This window comes from Corticium candelabrum, chromosome 8 (genome assembly GCF_963422355.1).
Source record: "Corticium candelabrum chromosome 8, ooCorCand1.1, whole genome shotgun sequence".
NCBI lineage: Eukaryota > Metazoa > Porifera > Homoscleromorpha > Homosclerophorida > Plakinidae > Corticium > Corticium candelabrum.
In genome coordinates, this window is record NC_085092.1 from 7,031,466 (window position 1) to 7,053,765 (window position 22,300).

At 39.8% G+C, this 22,300-nt stretch overlaps 2 protein-coding genes across 2 annotated transcripts in view; both read left to right on the forward strand.

Moving 5' to 3' along the window:
* Nucleotides 1-3,721, forward strand: part of LOC134183462 (myotubularin-related protein 6-like) — a 6,599-nt gene extending 2,878 nt beyond the window's left edge. The window contains exons 3-8 of the mRNA XM_062651011.1: nt 405-562; nt 620-746; nt 1,184-1,320; nt 2,578-2,710; nt 2,768-2,877; nt 3,424-3,721. Of these exons, the coding sequence (XP_062506995.1) occupies nt 405-562; nt 620-746; nt 1,184-1,320; nt 2,578-2,710; nt 2,768-2,835 (623 nt within the window). The 3' untranslated portion in view covers nt 2,836-2,877; nt 3,424-3,721. The remainder of the gene's footprint in view (nt 1-404; nt 563-619; nt 747-1,183; nt 1,321-2,577; nt 2,711-2,767; nt 2,878-3,423) is intronic.
* Nucleotides 3,722-9,823: 6,102 nt separating this feature from the next.
* On the forward strand, nt 9,824-19,148 carry LOC134182990 (ankyrin repeat domain-containing protein 39-like). The gene is made up of 6 exons (XM_062650433.1): nt 9,824-9,932; nt 9,989-10,065; nt 10,250-10,372; nt 11,013-11,111; nt 14,984-15,082; nt 18,963-19,148. The coding sequence occupies exons 1-6, from the start codon at nt 9,824-9,826 to the stop codon at nt 19,107-19,109; spliced, it is 654 nt and encodes a 217-aa protein (XP_062506417.1). The 3' UTR covers nt 19,110-19,148.
* Nucleotides 19,149-22,300: the final 3,152 nt, after the last annotated feature.

Consider the following 22,300-nt stretch of genomic DNA (forward strand, 5'->3'; position numbering starts at 1 on the left):
TACAGGTCACGCCCAATCTGGCAGTTAATTATTGAATTAGGAAAGGACACACAGATATCTGATCTGTCATCTATGACACCTAAATGCTCTCAGTAGGTCTGCAAAACGGTAGACTTATCTATAATTAAGTTTACTAACCAAGGTCCCTTTACTTTAAAGTACCTTTCTACAGTGCGCTGCTAGTTAACACCAGTGATATACGAATGAGGGCATGCTTGCTGAGGAAGGAAAAGTCAAGCTGGTAGGTAGGGTAGCTGTCAGCTAGTTGTCCCTGGGCAACCATAGTTTGCTGTTTCAGTTTCCCGGACATATTTTTGGTTGTGCCGGTCTCCTGGGCAACCGATTTGTGGTACACTGCCAGTACACACATAATGACGTGAAGAGTCATTCTGTTGATGTTGTAGATTCATATAATGATTTATATGCGTTTCACTACTCACCACAAGAGAAGAAATTTAGCCGCGAGAACGGCTGGTCTATCTTCCATGACGAGAAAGAGTTTGGTGGAATGGGCATTCCCAACGATTACTGGCATTACAGTCCATTGAATGAGAACTACAAGGTTAGTGCGATTGGTGTAAGAGGGTGGAGAGTTAGTGTGACGTGTCGTTTGTTGTAGCTTTGTCAGACGTATCCTGAGTGGCTGTATGTGTCGAGTGGCGTGAGTGAAGAAGTCGTGAATGGCAGTGCTAAGTTTAGGAGTCGAGAGAGAGTACCAGCATTGTCATATTACCACCAAGAGACACAGATGATGGATATCGTTCACATTGGATGGTTTGTGTCTGTCTATTTCCTTTTTTATTTTTTGCTTATTTTTTGTTTATTTGTTTATTTTTTTATTTATTTGTTTATTTGTTTATTTATTTATTTATTTGTTTGTTTGTTTATTTATTTATTTATTTGTTTGTTTGTTTCTTTGTTTATTTGTATACTTGTTTGTTTATTTATTTTTGTATTTATTTGTTTGTTTATTTGTTTATTTATTTATTTGTTTGTTTGTTTATTTATTTATTTGTTTTTTTGTTTATTTGTCTATTTATTTGTTTATTTGTTTATTTATTTGTTTGTTTATTTGTATACTTGTTTGCTTGTTTATTTTTGTATTTGTTTATTTGTTTGTTTATTTGTTTGTTTATTTGTTTGTTTGTTTTGTCATCTGTTTGTTATGAATTTGTTTATGTGTAGGCAGCATTATGTCGTTGCAGTCAGCCACTAAGTGGGATGGTCAAACGATCATCAGACGACGAAACGTATTTGGAAACGATTGCACGAGCGAATCCCAACAAAGGATACATGTATGTAGTCGACACACGCCCACGGGTAAGAGTCAAAAATTTGTGTTGCAATAAACAGCATTCTTTGTTTTGTTCTGTTTGTCTTTCTGTTTCTCTGCCCGCATGGCTGTTTGTTTGTCTGTTTGTTTCATTACCATAGAGTGTCTCTTTCCAGACAGGTTGGGACTGCAGGTATCCAGATTAGTGATTTTTTGATAACCAGTATTACGTCTTCATCTCTATACAAGTGGCTATCACAGTGTATAGCATGTAGATATCCACAGTTACCATAGCAAGAGTATAAATGAGTACTTGGTCTTTGATTGGGGACGGTAGCGGTTACTGGCCGTGACTCGACCATCAGCTGGAGATGCGGTGGGACTTTGTGTGCTCACACTTCAGTTGGCATCAGAAGTCAAGTGGCGGATCCAGAGCACAGTTGAGGGTATTGGCAATGTGATGTCATGAAACAAAAATTAGGAAATCTATTAACTTAATTACTAATTACTGATAAGAGAATCAACGAAACTTTGAAACATAATCACATTACCAAGCTAAATGTACATCACTAGGTTTATACAATGTTTTATACAATGACTTTGTCTGCACATGCTCAAATACTTTGGAAGCTTCCTCCATATTCTATACTTCCGTTCTCAACTGGTAAGCATGTGCCTATTGCACCGTCCTCTAGGTTTGCTCTAGTTCAGTGCTCTTTTGAATTCCTGGTCTGGCTCTAGGAGATTGCTAGTTCAGGCCCAATGCTTTCTTGAGTAGCACACAGGAGCCCAACCACAACATTGGTTGCGTGACCTAAATGGCAGCTTCTGACATTTACTGTTTTCATTGGTGTAGACAGATTTGCGAACCAGGGGGTGCTCAACATAAACGATATACTAAATACATTTTGGCTTGTGTAAAGTGTTGCTGGCATGTGAAGAAAGTCAAGCTAAGTTCGCAGTACTGCATACGTGCCTTGAAGTACAGACCATTTATGTCAACTCTAGTATAATTTGAACTTTTCAGTGACGACAGAACATTTCCTACCAGTGATCCAAGACAGAAAGCAAGGGCTGCTCAAACACCCTAAGCACTTCCTCTGGCTACGCCACTGGTTTTGTATTATAGCAAGACTGGGAAAGTTTGTCTGTCCTGTGGCTTTGATTTTGTAATTCTGATTGTACATTATTGATTTTGTGGCTACATTTTTGATCACGATGTGTTTGCATGACTGGTTTGTCTGGATATGTTGGATTCTACTGTATTGTGGAATAAGCAATAGAAAGTAATTGACATTTTACAGATCAATGCAATGGCCAACAAAGCAGCAGGAAAAGGTTATGAGAATACAAATGTTTACAGCAAAATCGAGTTTCACTTTTTGGGAATTCCCAACATTCATGTGATGCGTGACAGTTTGAACAAACTGGTAGAAGGTAGAGACTCTTATTTTACTGGACGTTGAGTGAATGTGATGGACATGATTTGTATAGTTGTGTCGAATCCTAGTTTGAGTATGATAGAGTTTCTCAGTGGTATTGCGAGCAGCAGTCGGTTGTAACATATTAGGAGTGTTGTGGAGACATCAATTTTTATAGCAGAGGTGGGATGGTTGGTGTGTGTGTGACGTGTGTGTGTGTGTGTGTGTGTGTGTGTGTGTGTGTGTGTGTGTGTGTGTGTGTGTGTGTGTGTGTGTGTGTGTGTGTGTGTGTGTGTGTGTGTGTGTGTGTGTGTGTGTGTGTGTGTGTGTGTGTGTGTGTGTGTGTGTGTGATGTCTGTGTGAGTGTGACGTGATGTGACATGTGTGTGTGTGTGTGTGTGTGTGTGTGTGTGTGTGTGTGTGTTTGTGTGTGTGTGTGGTGTGTGTGTGTGTGTGTGTGTGTGTGTGTGTGTGTGTGTGTGTGTGTGTGTGTGTGTGTGTGTGTGATGTGTGTGTATGTGTGATGTGTGTGTGTGTGTGTGTGTGTGTGTGTGTGTGTGTGTGTGTGTGTGTGTGTGTGTGTGTGTGTCTGTATGATGTGTGTGTGTGTGTGTGTGTGTGTGTGTGTGTGTGTGTGTGTGTTTGTGTGTGTGTGTGTGTGTGTGTGTGTGTGTGTGTGTGTGTGTGTGTGTGTGTGTGTGTGTGTTGTATGTCGAGATATTTTGTTAGGTTTTGGTGAGGAAATCATCATGATCACGCTGTGCTGATTCGAGAAATCAACATGCACAATCTTGTCTTGCAAGCATCATACAGGAAACAGAGAATTGGCGGAAAGAGAAATCAGTCCTAGAACATGTTAATACATACAACACAGACAGAATCATGGTATAAATAGAATAATAAATCAACAGACAAGCAGACAGAAACAGAAGTGTATTGCAAGACAAGAGTAACAAAATAATAAATTTTAGTAAGCAAATGTACCTCATGTGTTGTAACATAAGAATGACACACATTGATGCTTCTTGACCACAAATAATGACTCGTGTGCATTATGGATACAAAATAATTGAAATAAATGTTTATTGAATGTTGATGTCAAATATTAATTAAATAGCTGACCACTCAATGAACATTGAAAATAATCAAAATTTTATTTCTATTTATGTCAATGTAATTTATTTATTTGTGCAAATAATACACACACATGTTACAATTCATTTTCTCTATTATTTATTTCATTCTAGCAGGAGAGTGATACCAATGCAAAAACTTTATGGTTATGAGAATAGAATGTCCTTTTTAGTAAGTTGATGCCCATTAATTAATAAACGGATTAAGTTAATTAACTTAATAAAATATATTTGCGCATGCGCGTAAATTGGACGACCAAGGTTTTACACAGCGTTCACAATATGGATAGAGGGGCTTCCAGTAGAGCTCTTTTTGATGCCGTGTGTGCAAACGATGTAAATAAAGCATCGGCGGCTCTCAAGAAAGGAGCAGATGTAAACGTTGCAACAGAGCAGGTAAGAATTGATTGATGTGTAAATGTACAGATCTAGTTTGTAGACTAGAGAGATTGGGTTGGACGTTGGTAAATGAGGAAATGTATGAGAAAGTGACGATCATTTACGATGTTGAGGTGGCGTTGGTTGGAAGTGCCGCCTCATTTTCTCTCGACCGGTATTAGTGAATGAATCGTTTCGTCTCATGCGCTCCTACGTCGTTGCTTTGCTGTCGTTGTCGTTCTAATATGGTCACGCCCTTTACACATGTCACGTGACCTACACTGCACAAACTTCATTGACTTTAGTAGCCAATTGTGTATTTCGTAGGGATGGTATGGTCGTTTGTTTGGTCTTCCATCAGCGTTGCAAGTAGCATGTGCTTATTCATGGATTGAGATGGTAGACTTGCTGCTACAACATCAAGCAAACATAAACTATCATGAGAAATTTGTAAGAGTGCAAATTTGAATGCAGTTTGTTGTGTTTAAATAAATGAGTTTAGTTAGTAATGGTAATGGCATCTCTTTCCTGTGGTTAAAATGAATAGAAATATTAATGGATGCTCATTGTATTTGTGCCTGTCTGATTGAACAGTTGAATGTATATGCTAGAGAAAGGTGCTAACAGTCACAGTTAGAATGAATAGATAGTTTTGATATTTTGTTGAAATTAGAAAATATTGTGAGAGTGGGTTGTTAGTGAGTTATTTTTAAATGAAAAGATGAGATTTGTTGTTTAGTAAGGTTGATATGATTGATGATGTAGTTTGCATGGCAATCTGTTTGCCCACCTGCCCACTAGTGTTGCCCACCACACTTAATTGACAGATTTGTGATTGTGGACAGTTAGACTATCTAGTCACATGGCTGCTGGTCTGGTTGTTTGCATGTTGTGATGTCAAATGTTTAGTGTAATGAGGTTACATTGTATTGTGAGGAATTGTGTTTGGTTAAATTGAATGAAGGACAGAGGTGAGTTGTATGTGAGGTTGATGTGCTATTTTTATAGTCAGTGGGTGTTGATACTTGTAGATGCATGTATTCATAATGTACTCACTGATAATAACATGTGATGTCTCTTATCAATGGTAGGGTGGAGGGACAGCTCTACATTCTGCTTGTTTGAATGGTCATTTGTCTATTGTTGAGAAATTACTGTCAGCAGGATGTCAGAAAGATGTCAAGGACAATGTGAGTGTATTTGTATGCAATAGTATTTGCGTGTATTTTGCGAATTGAGAAATGATGTGAATGAGTGTCACAACTCTTTACCTAAAAGTCTAGCATGCAGTCATCACTCTTAATTTGCTGTCAGTCATCTAATTTCCACACGAGTTCCTTCCAAACAGAGTCAAGCCATCCCCTTGTTCACACAGCGTTCAGAAAAGCAAGCCATGCAGCTCACTTAGTGGGTGTGTCTGTTGCTAAGCTATGGACGATTACATGTGTGTTTGGAACACTTGCGCTACCTTTCCTTGATCATGGATCGGCTACAATCTGCCTGCAATTTTCTCGATAGCATTACAACAGTTAAAGGGGAAAGGGTCTGGTTATGTGAGACTACAGTTCAGCTTGGTTACTGTTCAGATGGTGAAGGGGAGCCAAGGTGAGCCAAACTGTTCTGGCATTGCTGTTTGAGGTGGGCCATTCCAACACGACTTAGATCGTCTCATGTTCACACAACCTTTCAGAGCTAGCCAACCCATGCTGACTTGTATTTGCCCAGTTACAAGTGCTCGTGTGAATGTGCTGTAAGGACTAGTGTGTTTATGTGATGAACCTGTTGTGCATGCTGATTCAAGTAGACTTTCTTTAAGGAATATCTGTGTACTTTAATGCACATGTCAATATCATCAGTAACCCTAACTGAAACCACCCTCAAACACTAATAACTAGTAAATGGTCGGTTAGCATTGTGTCTTGCGAGGGATGGTGTTCTGTCTTTACCTATTGAGTGATAATTTGTGTAACAATGGTTGCGTTAGGTAGCAATAGTTTCTGTCAAACAAACGTGGGAACTAAAGAAACAGACTTTCAGTTGCCCTTCTATAGTATTTGGCGTTCAATTATCCGATTCAGGAGTTCAATTATTCGTTGCTTACGGCTGTTGTGCAATATCATGGAAAACTGAATAACCTACATAGTCTGCAGTTGGGCAGCCGCTCAAATATCATCATTCATCAGCTGTCTAAGCGCAATAATTTGTAATTAATCTTGACTTTAGCGTGAAGTTTTAGTTTGTGTTGTACAATAATTTCCTTTGCACAAATCTTGGTGTCCCACGTCTCCGCGGAGGTCTAACTAAGCTGTTGAGAGCGAACTAAATCTACATATCTACAAAGCCTACAACAACGCCTTGCTCAGTCAATCATGGTGCAATCTGCATACTTTGTAAACAGCGCCTCTTTTGTGATACCATACAACAGTCCATCATGCTTCATAGTGGGTTTTTAGCTAATCTAGAGCTCGAATTTCACTACTTCGCCTTCCCACCTTTCTTGAATCAATCATTTATTGTTCAGCTGAAACGTGAGTGAGCATCATAGAAAGACGTCATGAAAGAAATGTGTGACTAAAATAATTATTTCTATATTTGCTACTTCTAATTAGGACAGAGCATCGGATAATTGAATGCCCAAATCGGATAACTGAACGCCCAATTCGGATAATTGATTGCCGGAATCGGATAATTGAACGCCGAGTTCGGCTAATTGAACGCAAAATACTATAGTTGTCTTCAATTCTTCGTTCACGCTTCAATCGTCTCACTCGTTTACTGAGATAGTCGCGTAACAATGGTCGCGTAGTCATGTGATAATGGTTGCGTAGCAATAATTTCTGTCAAAGTAACGCACGGAAACTCAAAAAACAGACTTTTCTCTTCTTTTAGCTTTTCTTTTCCATTCCGTTTGTCACGTATCAGTCTCATTTGCTCGTTAGTCACGTAAGGGAGCAAAATCGAGAGTCGTTTTACTCTTCTCGCCAAGAAATTACAATTAAGTCGACCCCTCGAAAAGGGTCCCTTGCTTCAATTTTAGTGCATATGTTACGGAGTCAAAATTGCATTCATCTGGCATCGTCATTTTGTTGATTTGTCTTTCTTTTTTGCCATAAATCCATATGACAAGTGCTGACGTACGCATATATATAAATATATAAATATAATATATCTCGAGGTCAATTGACATGACAAGAGAGAGGCTTGCTTCGCTCGCCAATTATTAGATGCATGCGCAAACACTTTAATTTGTGTGTCGTGTTGTCAAGAAAGATTAAGTGATGACAAAGTTGCAATGGCAATGTGACAGAATTTGACATGCACGTGTGTTGTGAGCAGCTTACTTACTATAATCTCTTGTTGTTTACTGTTTTTTGTATCTCATTTCAACTGCTTGTTTTAGGATGGATCAACACCTTTACATCTTTGCTGCCCATGGCATTCCTGTCATGATTCTCATCTGTCAATTGTCAAGTTGTTGATATCATCAGGAGCTGATGTGTCAACAGTGAACAATGTAAGTGTACATTTGTTGTGTTTGCTTACAGTATGTCTTGCTAATGTGGAGTATGTAGCTCACATTTGGTGAAGCTTAATCTATAAATGGTGACAGCAGTGATTGTGAACTCTGCCTAATAGTTAAAGATATTCTGAAATGTTGCAAGAAGAACAAACAGATAAATAAAGACAGACCCGTTCCATCTGGGCCACACCGTTTGCATTTATCCATCTGGGCATTCTGTCTGCACAGTTCGAGCTCCACACCGATTTCTGGCAATTGGTGAAGGCACTCTTGGTGATCCATTGTTTTGACGTGCTGATGGTGTGTACTTAACTCACAGATGGTTTACCGCTCGTCTGCATTTACTGTTATATGCAGCCGGCATCAAGGAGACACTGTACACGGGTCATAGCTTCTGTATCGGTGCAGCAACAACTGCTGCAGCTGCGGGTATGCCCCTTGGTTGATCCAGACATTGGGTCGCTGGTCTAGCAACTGCTATCGATGCTGCGTCCGCACCTCAGCGGATACACTCAGGAGAATCCCTTTGCAAGTGGCAGCCACGTCTGCCCGTGGGACTCTGGCTTGGTGTCTGCTTGCTTTAAGTTGCATTTGGGTGTGGCAGGCTGAACTCTGGAGGGAATGGGGTTGGGGGGGGGGGGGTACGGTTACGTAAGTGAGTCCAGCCTTACAGTCTGGGTGGGCTCTACTTGGATTTGAAGCCTGGTGCCTTAGGCGGTTCAAGAAACCCTGTGCTTCGGGTGGTTTAGAACTAGCGCTTCGGTTTGGATGTGTTTTGTGTTCAACGATCAGGATGGTTTTGTCTGTGATGTTATTGATCTGGCGCTCCGGATGATTATATGGTTCAATGTAGTTCGGCACTCCGAACGGTGTTCAGTATTTGAGTTTGACAGTACCGTATCTTTTACTGTGAACCCTTTCCAATGTGACCTAAATCACATTGCAACGCTCTAAAGCATGGTGTTCTTGTGGGCATGGTGTTAAGCATGATAGAAGATGACAGATGTGAGCAGTCATTAACTGGAGACACGCATGCTTTAGGGTTACAGTAATATCTCTGTGGACGGATGGACGGAGCAAGGGACGGATGGACAATTGAAATGCAGCACATATGCTCATTGTCATTGCTGGTGTTAATTAGTTAGTTATAAGAAACATTATTAGATAAGGACATTGAGGGACATTGTTTGTATTGTAGTAGAGTGGTATTGTAAATTATAATGGTGAAGTGATGATGTTGTTAGTTGGTGATGTGACTGCATGGATGTGGAACTGTGTGTGTGTGTGTGTGTGTGTGTGTGTGTGTGTGTGTGTGTGTGTGTTTGTGTGTGTGTGTGTGTGTGTGTGTGTGTGTGTGTGTGTGTGTGTGTGTATGTGTGTGTGTGCGTGAGTGTGTGTTGTATGTTGAGATGTCTCATTAGGTTTTGTCGAGGAATTTGCAATCATCTGATCACGCTGTGCTGCCTCCGCAATCAACACAATCTTGTCTTGCAAGCATGGTAGGAGAAACAGAGAATTGGCGGAAAGAGAAATCAGTCCTAGAACATGTTAATACGTACAACACAGACAGAATCATGGTATAAATAGAATAATAAATCAACAGACAAGCAGACAGAAACAGAAGTGTATTGCAAGACAAGAGTAACAAAATAATAAATTTTAGTAAGCAAATGTACCTCATGTGTTGTAACATAAGAATGACACACATTGATGCTTCTTGACAACAAATAATGACTCGTGTGCATTATGGATACAAAATAATTGAAATAAATGTTTATTGAATGTTGATGTCAAATATTAATTAAATAGCTGACCACTCAATGAACATTGAAAATAATCAAAATTTTATTTCTATTTATGTCAATGTAATTTATTTATTTGTGCAAATAATACACACACATGTTACAATTCATTTTCTCTATTATTTATTTCATTCTAGCAGGAGAGTGATACCAATGCAAAAACTTTATGGTTATGAGAATAGAATGTCCTTTTTAGTAAGTTGATGCTCATTAATTAATAAACGGATTAAGTTAATTAACTTAATAAAATTTATTTGCGCATGCGCGTAGAATAAAGGTTACGCAGCGTTCACAATATGGATAGAGGGCCTTCGAGTAGAGCTCTTTTTGATGCCGTGTGTGCAAACGATGTAAATAAAGCATCGGCGGCTCTCAAGAAAGGAGCAGATGTAAACGTTGTGTCAAGTGAGGAGGTAAGAATTGATTGATGTGTAAATGTACAGATCTAGTTTGTAGACTAGAGAGATTGGGTTGGACGTTGGTAAATGAGGAAATGTATGAGAAAGTGACGATCATTTACGATGTTGAGGTGGCGTTGGTTGGAAGTGCCGCCTCATTTTCTCTCTACCGGTATTAGTGAATGAATCGTTTCGTCTCATGCGCTCCTACGTCGTTGCTTTGCTGTCGTTGTCGTTCTAATATGGTCACGCCCTTTACACATGTCACGTGACCTACACTGCACAAACTTCATTGACTTTAGTAGCCAATTGTGTATTTCGTAGGGAAGTTATGGTGGTGTGTTTGGTATTGCATCAGCGTTGCAAGTAGCATGTGCTAATTCATGGATTGAGATGGTAGACTTGCTGCTACAACATCAAGCAAACATAAACTATCAAGAGGATGCGGTAAGAGTGCAAATTTTAATGCAGTTTGTTGTGTTTAAATAAATGAGTTTAGTTAGTAATGGTAATGGCATCTCTTACCTGTGGTTAAAATGAATAGAAATATTAATGGATGCTCATTGTATTTGTGCCTGTCTGATTGAACAGTTGAATGTATATGCTAGAGAAAGGTGCTAACAGTCACAGTTAGAATGAATAGATAGTTTTGATATTTTGTTGAAATTAGAAAATATTGTGAGAGTGGGTTGTTAGTGAGTTATTTTTAAATGAAAAGATGAGATTTGTTGTTTAGTAAGGTTGATATGATTGATGATGTAGTTTGCATGGCAATCTGTTTGCCCACCTGCCCACTAGTGTTGCCCACCACACTTAATTGACAGATTTGTGATTGTGGACAGTTAGACTATTTACTGACGTGGCTGCTGGTCTGGTTGTTTGCATGTTGTGATGTCAAATGTTTAGTGTAATGAGGTTACATTGTATTGTGAGGAATTGTGTTTTGTTAAATGTAATGAGGACAGAGGTGAGTTGTATGTGAAGTTGATGTGCTATTTTTATAGTCAGTTGGTGTTGATACTTGTAGATGCATGTATTCATAATGTACTCACTGATAATAACATGTGATGTCTCTTATCAATGGTAGGTTGGACAGACAGCTCTACATTATGCTTGTGAGAATGGTCATTTGTCTGTTGTGGAGATATTATTGGCAGCAGGTTGTAACAAAGAAGCAAGGAATAAAGTGAGTGTGTTTGCTTGTGACATTATTTGTATTTCTATTTTGTGAATTGTAAGGCTGGTATAATTGTTACTTGGTCTATTAGTTGATGTAATTGAGTGAAGTGTGCAAGTTTGATTAGAAAGAACAATAAGGCCAATGCATGTAGGTTACAACAAAACAATGAAGCAACAAGAGAGAATATTGGTGAAAGTGTTGTAACAGTAAGAATTAACTGGAGAGAATAGAAGAGAGACGAGTGTTAGTGGATGAGTGAGAGAGAAAAAGAAAAATATTTGAAATTTCCAGTAATAATATTGTGAAGCCCAACACACATTAGTAGTCACAAGTCATTCACATTCATATTTGCATACCAATTGAGTGTTTGGTAGAGACACTTATTGTACTAAATTAACTTGTACAGTAAAAGTCATTGTAATATTGACTTTACAACTTTGAGGTGGAGAGGTCCTTATTTACAAGTGTAGTGAACTGGACAACACATTAAAATAGAGTCATAGATATCAAGTTATGACTCGTTGGGGGTTCTTTGTAGGAAGGGCTTAGATAACCTAATAAACGTAAATATAAAATTAATGAAGCAAAGCTATAGATGCACTGCTGGCCCTTGAACTTCATACTTTCAAACATCTCCTTTTTGGATGCCTGTGTGAGATAGATAGATAATCATAGTACAGTGATGGCAGACAAAACAGTAGGAGTGCGTGCATATAAATGCAAAACGACAACACAAATTCCTGATGCCTACAGCGGGAACTCGACTGTACAGTGTATCGTCCAAATTTAATGTCTTGGTGAGCTCCAATTAGGGTTAGGGTCAACATATAACATCACCTACATCACCAACTTTAACCACGCCTTTTTGGGGCCGGGGCTAAATTTATGCAATAGATGAGGATGCATGTTTGAAGTGGTTAGGAAAATGCATGAAGTAGTAACTGTTGAGTGTGTTGTTTCACTTATTCCTTGTTTATATGTTGTGTTATGGATAATACATTAGATTATATTACAATGCAACTACAGGAGGTTTGTTGTACTGGATAGAATGTTATTGGCAAGATTTACTTTCACTGTTTATATCAGCAACCATGATGGTTGAGTTGTTGTGCAGCATTAGACACAAGAATGTAATAATAGGTGTTTGTATGCAGTTAATAGGGATGGATGATGTAAGAGGCTTGTATGACACATACGAGTGTTATACCCCATTCACACGAGCTCTCCTAACCGGGCCAGCGCGGGCTGGCATGGGTCAGTGCTGAATGAAATCGTTCTGTGAATGTGGGCCGAGCCATGCCGAGCCGTGCTGGCCTGGCCCACCACAACTTGCCGTGCCAGCACGGGTTGGCCCGGTTCAGCGCGTCTTCAAATCGTCGTGTGAATGAGGGCCAAGCCTGTCTGATGGCCACGCATGCTCAATACATACGAAAATGGCGTGGTCAGAACACGAAACCTTGTACCTGATAACATTGTGGGGTGAGGGCAGCATCCAGGTTCAAATTGAAGGCTGTGCTAGAAACAGGGAAGTTTACGTCAAATTAGTGGAACAAACAAAGGAAGCAGGATACTTACGAACTAGCTTCGGCGTCTCAGACCCGTGTAGCGTCGATTCATAATCGTCCTTTCACACGGGTCTTGGAGGCCGAGGCTACTTACGAATGGGTGTACATTGTCTCTACAAACAACATAGCTAGCATGCGCACCAAGGAACACGCCTACTATAGCGGCTGGCTCGCTTTCTCTACACGTTGTGTGAACAAGAGCTGGCTTGCTTTACTAGCTCGGACTGGCTTGGCTCGGCTCGGCCCAGTTTGGAACTGTGCTCGTGTGAATGGGGTATTAAACTGTGATGTGTAATTAAGCAGCTGAATGCAGAGCTGCCACACTTTGGAAGGACAGGTCGGTTGGTTGTGTACTATGCCACATACACACACACTACATCGTAAACCACACCTATTGTTTGTAAAGAGTTTGTTGTAAGTGCACAAGATTGCAGTTAACTCAATGAAAATGACATGATGATTATGGTAGTAGTGGTTGTGGTGATGAAGATGATGACAGATGATGTAGTTTATGGTGTTAGATCTACACATATTATAGTTCTAGCATCCACTTATAACTGAACACAAAAAATTTTCTTAGCAACACAGTTTAGTAGATGTGCTTTTCTGATTTACGAGAAATCTTGTACTAGCAAGTTTATGTAGGAACATTCAATGAATTGGTGGGACTGAAGAGTGTCGTATTTTGTTGGATACATAATATGTGTGTGTGTGTGTGTGTGTGTGTGTGTGTGTGTGTGTGTGTGTGTGTGTGTGTGTGCGCGCGTGTGCGTGCATGCATGCGTGTGTGCATGCGTGCGTGTGCGTGCATGCACGTGCGTGTGCACGCGTACATGCATTCGTGTGTGTGTGTATTTATTGTGAATATTACTGTAAATTTTATTAATTTTTGTCTATTTATTGTCATTATTATTAATTAATCATTAGCTTGTTGCTAGAATTAATGTATAATTCTTTGAAAAAACAGGGTTCCTGTTGATGTGATTAAAGATAATTAACTTAATATCATCAATGTCCCACACTATAGATATTTTGAATTCAGCACATGCACATGCATGATATCTGCATAACTCTTGCACAAAGTGGGCTTGTCCACGTTATTTCTCAATTCTGATGTAGCGCACTTGCATCACTTGAAGATAACTATTGAGGTGGACGCAATTACCACAGTATCGTGCTTTCATTGAGCCATTGCTATCATCTTTCGTTCAGTTAGTTTGCCATAGCTAGAGATCTCGTAGGTCTCCTGTATCTGCATGGGAAATAACTGTGAAGCGACATTTAGCGACAGGATCCAAAACAAAGCAGGTTTAACGTTTCCTACGAATCTTTCTTGCTAGATGACATTGGTTGTTCATCATCAGTCTTACATCTAAAACATATTGCTCTCTTGAAGATTGTGTATGACATATGTTGGTCATGTGCAACGGTATCCCATGGGACCTTCCCTTGGCTTCTTGAAGAACAATGAATTCGTTTGTTTTGTAAAAATTAACAGACCTGTACAACTATTACCCAAACTTTACTCTGTACTTCTCAGTTCCACAACAGTTTGACCTTATTAACTTTATTGCTATGGATACCACATCTCAGCCTTTCTGTCATAATGCGCGGGGATTGTTATGTCACCTATTGTTGGTGTCTCAAGGGACTGCTGATTGGCTCAACAAATTCCCAAGAGTGATTCAAGGTGACAAGCTAGTGTTATGTCAGCTATTTTATGTGTCTCAAAACGACTACTGATTGGCTCCTAACGTGACACACCCTTACAAACATACAGGTGTACAAACATAGATAGCAACTTGACAGACAGGCTGGAAGTCAATTTAGCTTGTTTAGAGTAAGCTTATGGTGATATCCTTTTTTTACTCTTGTAGCTACCTAGAGTCTACTGTAAGAGTATTTGCATTGTATGTGCACTTGTGTTTGTTTGTTTGTTTGTTTGTTTGTTTGTTGATGCTGAACAGGAGGGTGGGATGAAGTTCTATGGCAAATGTGCTTACTGTATTGAAAAAGTTTGACAAAAACTGGTTTAGTGATGACTTGATTTTACTAGATTTACTTTAGATGAATATTAAATTACACATAGAAAATGTTGTATGTGGCTACCAATTTGAGTGTTTGCCTGTCTAACAGTTAAAGGATTAGAGTATTGAGGTTACATTGTGGAATTGTGTTTGGTTAAGGACAGAGGTGAGTTGTATGTGAGGTTGATGTGCTATTTTTATAGTCAGTTGGTGTTGATACTTGTAGATGCATGTATTCATAATGTACTCACTGATAATAACATGTGATGTCTCTTATCAATGTTAGGATGGATGGACAGCTCTGCATTCTGCTTGTGATTGGGGTCATTTGTCTGTTGTGGAGAAATTATTGTCAGCAGGTTGTAAGAAAGAAGCAAGGGATAATGTGAGTGTGTTTGCTTGTGACATTATTTGTGTTTTTTATTTTGTGAATTGTAAGGCTGGTATAATTGTTACTTGGTCTGTTAGTTGATGTAATTGAGTGAAGTGTGCAAGTTTGATTAGAAAGAACACTAAGGCCAATGCATGTAGGTTACAACAAAACAATGAAGCAACGAGAGAGAATATTGGTGAAAGTGTTGTAACAGTAAGAATTAACTGGAGAGAATAGAAGAGAGACGAGTGTTAGTGGATGAGTGAGAGAGAAAAAGAAAAATATTTGAAATTTGCAGTAATAATATTGTGAAGCCCAACACACATTAGTAGTCACAAGTCATTCACATTCATATTTGCATACCAAATGAGTATTTGGTAGAGACACTTATTGTACTAAATTAACTTGTACAGTAAAAGTCATTGTAATATTGACTTTACAAGTTTGAGGTGGAGAGGTCCTTATTTACAAGTGTAGTGAACTGGACAACACGTTAAAATAGAGTCATAGATATCAAGTTATGACTCGTTGGGGGTTCTTTGTAGGAAGGGCTTAGATAACCTAATAAACGTAAATATAAAATTAATGAAGCAAAGCTATAGATGCACTGCTGGCCCTTGAACTTCATACTTTCAAACACCTCCTTTTTGGATGCCTGTGTGAGATAGATAGATAATCATAGTACAGTGATGGCAGACAAAACAGTAGGAGTGCGTGCATATAAATGCAAAACGACAACACAAATTCCTGATGCCTACAGCGGGAACTCGACTGTACAGTGTATCGTCCAAATTTAATGTCTTTGTGAGCTCCAATAAGGGTTAGGGTCAACATATAACATCACCTACATCACCAACTTTAACCACGCCTTTTTGGGGTCGGGGCTAAATTTATGCAATAGATGAGGATGCATGTTTGAAGGGGTTAGGAAAATGCATGAAGTAGTAACTGTTGAGTGTGTTGTTTCACTTATTCCTTGTTTATATGTTGTGTTATGGATAATACATTAGATTATATTACAATGCAACTACAGGAGGTTTGTTGTACTGGATAGAATGTTATTGGCAAGATTTACTTTCACTGTTTATATCAGCAAACCATGATGGTCGAGTTGTTGTGCAGCATTAGACACAAGAATGTAATAATAGGTGTTTGTATGCAGTTAATAGGGATGGATGATGTAAGAGGCTTGTATGACACATACGAGTGTTATACCCCATTCACACGAGCTCTCCTAACCGGGCCAGCGCGGGCTGGCATGGGTCAGTGCTGAATGAAATCGTTCTGTGAATGTGGGCCGAGCCATGCCGAGCCGTGCTGGCCTGGCCCACCACAACTTGCCGTGCCAGCACGGGTTGGCCCGGTTCAGCGCGTCTTCAAATCGTCGTGTGAATGAGGGCCAAGCCTGTCTGATGGCCACGCATGCTCAATACATACGAAAATGGCGTGGTCAGAACACGAAACCTTGTACCTGATAACATTGTGGGGTGAGGGCAGCATCCAGGTTCAAATTGAAGGCTATGCTAGAAACAGGGAAGTTTACGTCAAATTAGTGGAACAAATGAAGGGAGCAGGATACTTACGAACTAGCTTGGGCGTCCCAGACCCGTGTAGCGCCGATTCATAATCGTCCTCCCACACGGGTCTTGGAGGCCGAGGCTACTTACGAATGGGTGTACATTGTCTCTACAAACAACATAGCTAGCATGCGCACCAAGGAACACGCCTACTATAGCGGCTGGCTCGCTTTCTCTACACGTTGTGTGAACAAGAGCTGGCTTGCTTTACTAGCTCGGGCTGGCTTGGCTCGGCTCGGCCCAGTTTGGAACTGTGCTCGTGTGAATGGGGTATTAAACTGTGATGTGTAATTAAGCAGCTGAATGCAGAGCTGCCACACTTTGGAAGGACAGGTCGGTTGGCTGTGTACTATGCCACATACACACACACTACATCGTAAACCACACCTATTGTTTGTAAAGAGTTTGTTGTAAGTGCACAAGATTGCAGTTAACTCAATGAAAATGACATGATGATTATGGTAGTAGTGGTTGTGGTGATGAAGATGATGACAATGATGATGTAGTTTATGGTGTTAGATCTACACATATTATAGTTCTAGCATCCACTTATAACTGAACACAAAAATTTTTCTTAGCAACACAGTTTAGTAGATGTGCTTTTCTGATTTACGAGAAATCTTGTACTAGCAAGTTTATGTAGGAACATTCAATGAATTGGTGGGACTGAAGAATGTCGTATTTTGTTGGATACATAATACGTGTGTGTGTGTGTGTGTGTGTGTGTGTGTGTGTGTGTGTGTGTGTGTGTGTGTGTGTGTGTGCGTGTGCATGCGTGCATGCGTGTGTGCATGCGTGCGTGTGCATGCATGCACGTGCGTGTGCACGCGTACATGCATTCGTGTGTGTGTGTGTATTTATTGTGAATATTACTGTAAATTTTATTAATTTTTGTCTATTTATTGTCATTATTATTAATTAATCATTAGCTTGTTGCTAGAATTAATGTATAATTCTTTGAAAAAACAGGGTTCCTGTTGATGTGATTAAAGATAATTAACTTAATATCATCAATGTCCCACACTATAGATATTTTGAATTCAGCACATGCACATGCATGATATCTGCATAACTCTTGCACAAAGTGGGCTTGTCCACGTTATTTCTCAATTCTGATGTAGCGCACTTGCATCACTTGAAGATAACTATTGAGGTGGACGCAATTACCACAGTATCGTGCTTTCATTGAGCCATTGCTATCATCTTTCGTTCAGTTAGTTTGCCATAGCTAGAGATCTCGTAGGTCTCCTGTATCTGCATGGGAAATAACTGTGAAGCGACATTTAGCGACAGGATCCAAAACAAAGCAGCTTTAACGTTTCCTACGAATCTTTCTTGCTAGATGACATTGGTTGTTCATCATCAGTCTTACATCTAAAACATATTGCTCTCTTGAAGATTGTGTATGACATATGTTGGTCATGTGCAACGGTATCCCATGGGACCTTACCTTGGCTTCTTGAAGAACAATGAATTCGTTTGTTTTGTAAAACTTAACAGACCTGTACAACTATTACCCAAACTTTACTCTGTACTTCTCAGTTCCACAACAGTTTGACCTTATTAACTTTATTGCTATGGATACCACATCTCAGCCTTTCTGTCATAATGCGCGGGGATTGTTATGTCACCTATTGTTGGTGTCTCAAGGGACTGCTGATTGGCTCAACAAATTCCCAAGAGTGATTCAAGGTGACAAGCTAGTGTTATGTCAGCTATTTTATGTGTCTCAAAACGACTACTGATTGGCTCCTAACGTGACACACCCTTACAAACATACAGGTGTACAAACATAGATAGCAACTTGACAGACAGGCTGGAAGTCAATTTAGCTTGTTTAGAGTAAGCTTATGGTGATATCCTTTTTTTACTCTTGTAGCTACCTAGAGTCTACTGTAAGAGTATTTGCATTGTATGTGCACTTGTGTTTGTTTGTTTGTTTGTTTTTTTGTTTGTTGATGCTGAACAGGAGGGTGGGATGAAGTTCTATGGCAAATGTGCTTACTGTATTGAAAAAGTTTGACAAAAACTGGTTTAGTGATGACTTGATTTTACTAGATTTACTTTAGATGAATATTAAATTACACATAGAAAATGTTGTATGTGGCTACCAATTTGAGTGTTTGCTTGTGTAACAGTTAAAGGATTAGAGTATTGAGGTTACATTGTGGAATTGTGTTTGGTTAAGGACAGAGGTGAGTTGTATGTGAGGTTGATGTGCTATTTTTATAGTCAGTTGGTGTTAATACTTGTAGATGCATGTATTCATAATGTACTCACTGATAATAACATGTGATGTCTCTTATCAATGGTAGGATGGATGGACAGCTCTACATTATGCTTGTGATGGTGGTCATTTGTCTATTGTTGAGAAATTATTGTCAGCAGGATGTAAGAAAGATGTCAAGGACAATGTGAGTGTATTTGTATGCAATAGTATTTGTGTGTATTTTGCGAATTGAGAAATGATGTGAATGAGTGTCACAACTCTTTACCTAAAAGTCTAGCATGCAGTCATTACTCTTAATTTGCTGTCAGTCATCTAATTTCCACATGAGTTCCTTCCAAGCCGAGTCGAGCCATCCCCTTGTTCACACAGCGTTCAGAAAAAGCAAGCCATGCAGCTCACTTAGTGGGTGTGTCTGTTGCTAAGCTATGGACGATCACATGTGTGTTTGAAATACTTGCGCTACCTTTCCTTGATTATGGATCGGCTACAATCTGCCTGCAATTTTCTCGATAGCATTACAACAGTTAAAGGGGAAAGGGTCTGGTTATGTGAGACTACAGTTCAGCTTGGTTACTGTTCACATGGTGAAGGGGAGCCAAGGTGAGCCAAACTGTTCTGGCATTGCTGTTTGAGTTGGGCCATTCCAACACGACTTAGATCGTCTCATGTTCACACAACCTTTCAGAGCTAGCCAACCCATGCTGACTTGTATTTGCCCAGTTACAAGTGCTTGTGTGAATGTGCTGTAAGGACTAGTGTGTTTATGTGATGAATTTATTGTGCATGCTGATTCAAGTAGACTTTCTTTAAGGAATATCTGTGTACTTTAATGCACATGTCAATATCATCAGTAACCCTAACTGAAACCACCCTCAAACACTAATAACTAGTAAATGCTCGGTTAGCATTGTGTCTTGCGAGCGATGGTGTTCTGTCTTTACCTATTGAGTGATAATTTGTGTAACAATGGTTGCCTTACGTAGCAATAGTTTCTGTCAAACAAATGCGGGAACTAAAGAAACAGACTTTCAGTTGCCCTTCTATAGTATTTGGCGTTCAATTATCTGAATTGGGCTTTCAATTATCCGATTCAGGCGTTCAATTATCTGTTGCTTACGGCTGTTGTGCAATATCATGGAAAACTGAATAACTTACATAGTCTGCGGTTGGGCAGCCGCTCAAATATCATCATTCATCAGCTGTCTAAGCGCAATAATTTGTAATTAATCTTGACTTTAGCGTGAAGTTTTAGTTTGTGTTGTACAATAATTTTCTTTGCACAAATCTTGGTGTCCCACGTCTCCGCGGAGGTCTAACTAAGCTGTTGAGAGCTAACTAAATCTACATATCTACAAAGCCTACAACAACGCCTTGCTCTGTCAATCATGGTGCAATCTGCATACTTTGTAAACAGCGCCTCTTTCGTGATACCATACAACAGTCCATCATGCCTCATAGTGGGTTTTTAGCTAATCTAGAGCTCGAATTTCACTACTTCGCCTTCCCACCTTTCTTGAATCAATTATTTATTGTTCAGCTGAAACGTGAGTGAGCATCATAGAAAGACGTCATGAAAGAAATGTGTGACTAAAATAATTATTTCTATATTTGCTACTTCTAATTAGGACAGAACATTGGATAATTGAATGCCCGAATCGGATAACTGAAGCCCAATTCGGATAATTGATTGCCGGAATTGGATAATTGAACGCCGAGTTCGGATAATTGAACGCAAAATACTATAGTTGTCTTCAATTCTTCGTTCACGCTTCAGTCGTCTCACTCGTTTACTGAGATAGTCGCGTAACAATGATCGCATAGTCACGTGATAATGGTTGCGTAGCAATAATTTCTATCAAAGTAACGCGCGGAAACTCAAAAAATAGACTTTTCTCTTCTTTTAGCTTTTCTTTTCCATTCCGTTTGTCACGTATCAGTCTCATTTGCTCGTTAGTCGCGTAAGGGAGCAAAATCAAGAGTCGTTTTACTCTTCTCGCCAAGAAATTACAATTAAGTCGACCCCTCGAAAAGGGTTCCTTGCTTTAATTTTAGCGCATATGTTACGGAGTCAAAATTGCATTCATCTCGCATCGTCATTTTGTCGATTTGTCTTTCTTTTTTGCCGTAAATCCATATGACAAGTGCTGACGTACGCATATAAATATATGAATATATAAATATATAAATATAATATATCTCGAGCTCAATTGACATGACAAGAGAGAGGCTCGCTTCGCTCGCCAGTTATTAGATGCATGAGCAAACACTTTAATTTGGGTGTCGTGTTGTCAAGAAAGGTTAAGTGATGACAAACTTGCAATGACAATGTGACAGAATTTGACATGCACGTGTGTTGTGAGCAGCTTACTTACTATAATCTCTTGTTGTTTACTGTTTTTTGTATCTCATTTCATCTGCTTGTTTTAGGATGGATCAACACCTTTACATCTTTCCTGCTTATCGTATTCCACTCATGATTCTCATCTGTCAATTGTCAAGTTGTTGATATCATCAGGAGCTGATGTGTCAACAGTGAACAATGTAAGTGTACATTTGTTGTGTTTGTTTGCAGTATATCTTGCTAATGTGGAGTATGTAGCTCACATTTGGTGAAGCTTAATCTATAAATGGTGACAGCAGTGATTGTGAACTCTGCCTAATAATTAAAGATATTCTGAAATGTTGCAAGAAGAACAAACAGATAAATAAAGACAGACCCGTTCCATCTGGGCCACACCGTTTGCATTTATCCATCTGGGTGTTCTGTCTGCGCAGTTTGAGCTCTACACCATTTTTTGGCAATTCGTGAAGGCACTCTTGGTGATCCATTGTTTCGACGTGCTGATGGTGCATACTTAATTAATTAACTCACAGATCGTTTACCGCTCGTCTGTGTTTACTGTTACATGCAGCGGCATGGAGGAGACACTCTACACGGGTCATAGCTTCCGCATCGGTGCAGCAACAACTGCTGCAGCTGTGGGTATGCCCCTTGGTTGATCCAGACATTGGGTCACTGGTGTAGCGACTGCTACCGATGCTACGTCCGCACCTCAGCGGATACACTCAGGGGAGTCTCTTTGCAACCGGCAGCCATGTCTCCCCATGGGACTCTGGCTTGGTGTCTGCTTGCTTTGAGTTGCATTTGGGTCTGGCAGGCTGAACTCTGGAGGGAATGTGGGGGTACGGTTACGTAAGCGAGTTCAGCCTTACAGTCTGGGTGGGCTCTGAATTTGAAGCCTGGTGCCTTAGGCGGTTCAAGAAACCCTGTGCTTCGGGTGGTTTAGAACTAGCGCTTCGGTTTGGATGTGTTTTGTGTTCGACGATCAGGACGGTTTTGTCTGTGATGTTATTGATCTGGCGCTCCGGATGATCATATGGTTCAATGTAGTTCGGCGCTCCGAACAGTGTTCAGTATTCGAG